This window comes from Austrofundulus limnaeus, unplaced genomic scaffold (assembly GCF_001266775.1).
Source record: "Austrofundulus limnaeus strain Quisiro unplaced genomic scaffold, Austrofundulus_limnaeus-1.0 Scaffold134, whole genome shotgun sequence".
Taxonomy (NCBI): domain Eukaryota; kingdom Metazoa; phylum Chordata; class Actinopteri; order Cyprinodontiformes; family Rivulidae; genus Austrofundulus; species Austrofundulus limnaeus.
The window spans coordinates 261,068-267,684 of record NW_013952536.1 but is presented as its reverse complement, the minus strand read 5'-3'; the positions used below and the strand labels follow the sequence as shown (position 1 = coordinate 267,684).

Below are 6,617 nucleotides of genomic sequence, written 5' to 3'. Positions count from 1 at the left end.
TAAATGTATCAAAAGCATGTCTATGTAATATTAGAATTTTCTGAGACAATGAATTTTGGTTTTTCTTTTTTTTTCCCCTGTAAGAGGTTTTTATTTAATAGAATTTTTTGGACAAAAAAATCGCAATATATCGCGATATATCGCCTTGCTTATAGTATCGCAATATATCGGGATATATCGTATCGTGACCCCTGTCATGATATGTATTGTATCGCCAAATTCTTGCCAATACACAGCCCTATTAATGAAGCAATGTTACAATAAATAAATAAATAAATAAATAAATAAAGCAAAGGCAGAACCCATTTGTCATATTAAAAAAGGGGAAAATATTTAAGTTTACTCTGCTAAAGAATTACATCTGAGCAGCCTACGCCAGCAGATATTCTCTCAGAATACCTCCACAAGCTAAGCTAAACCTGAGACTCCTGTTCGGACCTCGCCCTGCTACGAACACACACACACGCACACACAACAAACAAGCTCCATCCAACAAGATGGAAACATCAGGTCCCTTGATGCTGTTGCCTAGCGACAGATAAAAATCGGGCTGTGCTGCTGATGCGTTCAGCGAGCAGCTTTGATGTAGCTCTGCTGCCGGCCGTTCTCTTGTCTTTCCAACTGCCTCAGGCTGATTTTCTCCTTGCCTCAAGCCTGCTCGACTGAGGTGGACGGGATGTCTCAAAAACAGATATGCATCAGTTTACAGAACATCACTAACCTGTTTAACTTTTATACAAACTAATCCTTACGCTTAAATATAACAGAAATCGACTAATGGAACAAAACAAAAGCATTAATATCTGAAAACAGATTGTTTTAGGTTTTAAAAACCAATTAATTTTGTTAAAACCAAATTCTAAAGCATTTAGATACAGCAGTTCTGCTTTTAAATTGTCATCATATATAGAAGCAAATTTCCCAGAACTTGATTTTACTTTATTTTTCACACAAAGACTCAAAAGCAACTAATGGATATTTTTGGTGATTTTCTTGCCTTAGGCCAACAGCAGCAACAACAAGAACAAACATGTTTTCTTTACACTTCTGAGAGACCATAAATCAATATGTGGTTTGCATGAAATGAACAAAGAAACATAAAAGCTCCAGTGAAACCTCTGAGGATAAGAAATCTTAATAACCTCAAAGGGAGCTTGTTTGAAGTGAGAGGTATCCAGCTGCGTTCTGCCAGTCTCTCCAGCTTGAATAAGCAGAAAAACATCCGTGTGATGACGCCTGTGTTGCAGCAACGCTGCACCCACAACATTTAAGGTCACTGTGCAGGGTCAGCTGGCGACGTTAAGACGCTGAGAACAGTAGGGGCGTGTTCAGAAGAATGTCAGAAAACAGGATTGTGTGTGGTCTGGCTCAACAGACGCAGAAGAGACTACATCAACACAGTCCAGGCATTTAAACTTTTAAACACTGATCCAATACTCACACAACACACATTTAGACCAGTCACTTCAATAAAGTACTGCTCCTCATCTGAAGACAGTCTGCTGGATCCCACTATCTTATCATCATCTTTAGCCTGGTCCTTGCCTTCCTATGCAGTGCCGCTCAATTCTAGTTTCCCTTCACTGCTCCGTCTGGGACTTCTCCCATTGAGATGGATTTCACTGGCAGATTTTTAGACGAACCAATCAGAGAAGAGAATGTTGATTTTCTGCGCAGTGTCTGCTTGTAGTTTATTTACCTGGACCAATCAGCAAACAGAAGGAGGAGTTTTGAACGAGGTTAATTTTTTGCGCAGTGTTAGTTAGTTAGCAATAGCAGTGGAGGAAGTGAATGAAGCCAGTCTGTGTTGACAAGACTTCCAAATTAAAATAAATTTGTCTGACAAATCAGCAGCTCTCATTTACAGTCGTCTCGTTTGGCTCGGTACTTTTCTCCTCTCAGTAGGGTTGTTTACAGAACACGCGATTTCCGGTTAGCTTCTTAGCTTAGCCTCCGTCACAGCGACACACTTCAGCAGAGGCCACGCCTCCAGCAAGAATCACTTCTCTATAACTGAGAGTCCAGACCTTCGTACGAAGCAAAGTCAAGGACAAGGGTCTGGTTTTTACCAGGCTACACCATCTTAAAAACTACAAACACACCTAAGTTTAGACATCTGAGCTTCTTATTAAAATTAACTGAGAGTTGAACTGGTGCAATATTTTATTATTTCACTTGAGCTAGTTATATTTAAGTAGTGTCAATATATATTTTAAGTGTGAACACCTTCTTAAGTCATTTAAAATCCTTTATTATTTTGACCTCTAACAGGCCAGATACAAATAAATAAATAAATAAAAGTAGGATTCTTTAGAGGAATGCCTAATGCCCGCTGCCTTGTATGTCAATGGTTTAGACAAAATAGATGTTAAATGATCTAAAAGTGTTTAAAGTGTGTCTTAGGGATGACTTTCAGCTAAAGTCACATCAAATTCATCTCAACGTTTGTTAAAATCACAGTTAGAGCCATAGTTGTGTTGCTATAGTCAATCCCTAATAGTGGCCAACTTGAATAGGTGTGACTCCAAATTTTTTATCAAAGTTTGATCACTGATCACTGAGATCCTAACAGAGGACAGACACACAGGTAATCACACTATTGTCCATTTTCATTAGTAGTAGATGACAAAACCTGACTAGTTTAGCTTAAAATATTTGGGAAGCTCATCTCGAATGTTCAAAACTTGTATACTGAAAAATAAAAAAGTTTATTTGTGAAAATTTATCAAAAGCTCCGACTCCATCAACTCGGGTGAATTAAGGTTCTTCATAATCTGACTCACTGATTAGCTTTATGCTGCAAGAAAGATTAAGATAATGTGGGAATGAATATCACGCTACTTAGGGCAACAAACTACATTTAACATCTTTGGTCTGTCTGAAATAACTCTAAAAGCCAAGTTTAAAGACAGTGCATCATTATGACTGTAAGTAACTATGAGGCATGATTACAGTGGGATCCTAACTACATAAATCTATAACAAGCAACAAGATGGGCTGAAACACTGGAATATCACACCGAGTAATTAGCACTCCCTCAATTTGACACGCTTAACTCTATAAATACAGCATGCCACAACAACACTGAAGCCTCTGGGGATGCTCCACTTTCCTGGGACAACTGGGTTTCGATAGCAACGCCTCCTTCTCCTTTCTCTTTTAGTGGGCCCTTCAGCATCCTTTAGGTGACTTTAAAATCAAAATAAAACAGGACGGCTACCAGTGTTGGCTTTATGAGGGGCTAAAACTGTATTCAAAGCCATTTTAAGAAAGTTGTGACCAAAAAAAAAAAAAAAAGAAAAATAACAGACCATTTTCTGTTTTGGTCTATTTAAAAAAGATTCAGAGTTGGCAGAAGACAAACCAATTTACACATAAACACATTTAAGGAGTTTACCCAAACAGGGTAAGAGCCTATGAAACGTATCGTCCAGAGTCCAGTTTGGCCTCTACACTGAAGCATTTGTAACAAGCAAGCTGATTAAAGAAAGCCTCAAATTGCAGCTCTTTGGTGGATAATTCCTATATGACCTAATTAAAATTGCAAACCAAGATTTTGCATTTGCTCGTATGGTAATTAGCCAATTAAATCTGAAATGCAAATTTGGTGACCTCTACATTTATGAGAAATAAATAAAGTGTCAGTACACAAAGGCCACAGGATAACATTTGACTTTTAAGCAGAGACAGGGACTGAATTTGAGTACTAAATGCATTTTATCAGTTTTGATAAGGAAAAGTAACACCTCTGCACACCTGCAACCTCATTTATTGAAAAGTGCTGAACTGACAACTGCAAATAACTTTAGACAATAGTGTGTTTCAGCTCTCAGAAACATTTGTGTTTAGGAATTCTGATGCATCAACATGACACCCCTGCAACCTCAGCACCCTCTCAACATGACGCCACGATCACTGTCGCTGCAGCTCAAGGCTGAGACCTTCTTAAAGGAAACTGGTGAATTAGTCCATCTGTTTTCAGTTAGTCCTTCAAAGCTAATTACTTTCCAATTTGAACAGATGCTTTTCAAAAATTTGGAACTAGCAGAAAATATGCTTCTTTGTTTTTATACTGTGCAGCAAAAGCAAATTCTGCAGCAATTTTTTTCTTACAGAATCAATTTAAAGCTAAAAATCAAAAAGCGATGTCACTCAAAAAAAAAAAAAAGCCCTAAAAACTAGTTTTAGAAACTAAACATAAAGACTGAGGTGAGGTCTAAAGGTGACACAGAAAAATATCAGAATCAACAAACACTTTGGGCACAAACAAGGAAAAAACACCAAACATGCAAAGAAAACAAGCAAAAACAAGAAGTACTTTAAATGTTTGCCATCTGAAGTTTACAGAGTTAGCTACTTGGTTGGGCATGCAAACTTGTTACTAGCAGTCAGGCTGATTGATCGGTAAACCTGAAATTACAATACTTTGTTTAACCCCATTATTTGTGAACTTCACTCCTTTTCACAGGCTTCCAAAGAACCCTGTGTCTGCTGATACATACCAAATGATGTCCTTTGTGCAGCCTTGAATATTTTAAAACTAATTAACTTTCAGCCATATCCGTAAACCCTAATCACAATCACTCAGACAAGATGTAGTCTCCGAATAATTTATGGGCAAACGAGGATGTGTCTGTTTTTGTAATGTATGATGCATACTTGCAGTACCTTTCTCTAGTTATATTCTTCCATAATTAATGACACTCGTCCTCGCTGCATTGACAGGGCAAAGAAACAAAGTTCTGAATCAAATAAGGGGTGTGAGGAAAAAAATATGCAGCTTACTGTTGAGAGTTGATCTCTAGCTTAATAAACACCAAAATGATGTCACGTAGCCCTGATTTCACTTTTTGGTGCTGTAATTTTATTGATATGAATACTATTTCTACTGCTCAATCAACATATGCAGTATTATCAAATCTGCTTAATTCCTTAACGCTCCTCCACAGCATAAAAAAGAGATATTTTGACAGTCACCCACTGTTTTGTTTCAGACAAAGGACACAGACAAGGTACACAGACCTAACGCCTCAAAGGGAGAAAAAGCGTCCCAGGTAATTTTCTTGTTTTAAAGCTCTCCCTGTATGTTGAATAAAAAGAAAACGAAGACCTAGACTACAGCGGGTTTACCACAGCAGGGCTCCTGTCTGATAACTGTGTTTTGAACTGGAGGTGTAGCTGCACTGAAATAGCTTCAATTTTCTGCTGCTTTCTCAGAAAACTGCAGTGCCTCTCCATGGGAATCAGTGTTTAATGCAGCGCCTTCTTGTGGTTTAGACTTGCTTACGGAGAACCCCTCATACAGGAAATAACGAAAGCTCAACAGCGCACTCTAGTGTACATTCACTCACTCACAAAAAACACTCCCTTGTATAAAAATACTTCCATTTCCATACAGGAGATCTGATTTACTTTACAGCGTAAGCACTGCCACATTTTTCTCCAACCAGGCCAACTGTTAGATTTGAAAGTGACACTACTGCTGCTGCACCTCCTGCTGAGGATGAGTCACTCGTTTCCAGGCATGCATGCTGTTTGCTGTGTGAGTAATCTCAGGGAGCGGGTGGGCAGCTGAGTCGTCATCAGTGCAGGCAGGGAAGCCGCTTGGCTTGATGAGGTGCACACTTTATAAAGCATGCCGAGGGATTTTCCCTTGTTTTTTATTTTAACTGGGCACAGCAGCACCTTTATGGTATTAAAGGGTGGAGCTTTTAGGTTATTATTTTAAATGTCCTTTGTGTCTGACTGCTGCCAAAACACTGAACTGTATCAATATAAAAACAAAAGTGATCTGAAAACACAAACTACTGGCCTGCACTGAAAAGGTAAACTAATAATATTAAGTCCATTTTCTGATCAAATCTGTCAGTATTAGGAATAGCATGATTCTTGTGCTGTGTGTGTGTGTGTGTGTGTGTGTGGGAGAGAGTGCGTCACAGCCTTGCCTTGGTCTATGTTGTGCTGTGGTAGTTGGCTCATCTGACTGTGGACCACACCAGCATAATTCCGGAGAAAAGCCTCTTCACTTTGTGTAAGCTGGGGAGAAGTAAACAAAAGTAACTTCTTATTCAATTTTTACAACGTACAACTATATAGGTCCTTCTAAAAAAATTAGCATATTGTGATAAAGTTCATTATTTTCTGTATTGTATTGATAAACATTAAACTTTCATATATTTTAGATTCATTGCACACCAACTGAAGTAGTTCAAGCCTTTTATTGTTTTAATATTGATGTATCCTTCTAAAAAAATTAGCATATTGTGATAAAGTTCATTATTTTCTGTAATGTACTGATAAACATTAAACTTTCATATATTTTAGATCCATTGCACACCAGCTGAAGTAGTTCAAGCCTTTTATTGTTTTAATATTGATGTATCCTTCTAAAAAAATTAGCATATTGTGATAAAGTTCATTATTTTCTGTAATGTACTGATAAACATTAAACTTTCATATATTTTAGATCCATTGCACACCAGCTGAAGTAGTTCAAGCCTTTTATTGTTTTAATATTGATGATTTTGGCAACAAAACAAAACAAAAATCCCTATCTCAAAAAATTAGCGAATCATGAAAAGGTTCTCTAAACGACTTATTAACCTAATCATCTGAAT

General features: G+C 37.6%; 1 protein-coding gene across 1 annotated transcript in view; it reads right to left on the bottom strand.

The window, feature by feature from the left end:
• The window catches only part of ctnnbip1 (catenin, beta interacting protein 1), a 17,780-nt gene that overhangs the window by 2,601 nt on the left and 8,562 nt on the right, over positions 1-6,617 (bottom strand). Inside the window, exon 3 of the mRNA XM_014015760.1 lies at positions 5,946-6,036. Coding sequence (XP_013871214.1) covers positions 5,946-6,036 — 91 coding nt within the window. The remainder of the gene's footprint in view (positions 1-5,945; positions 6,037-6,617) is intronic.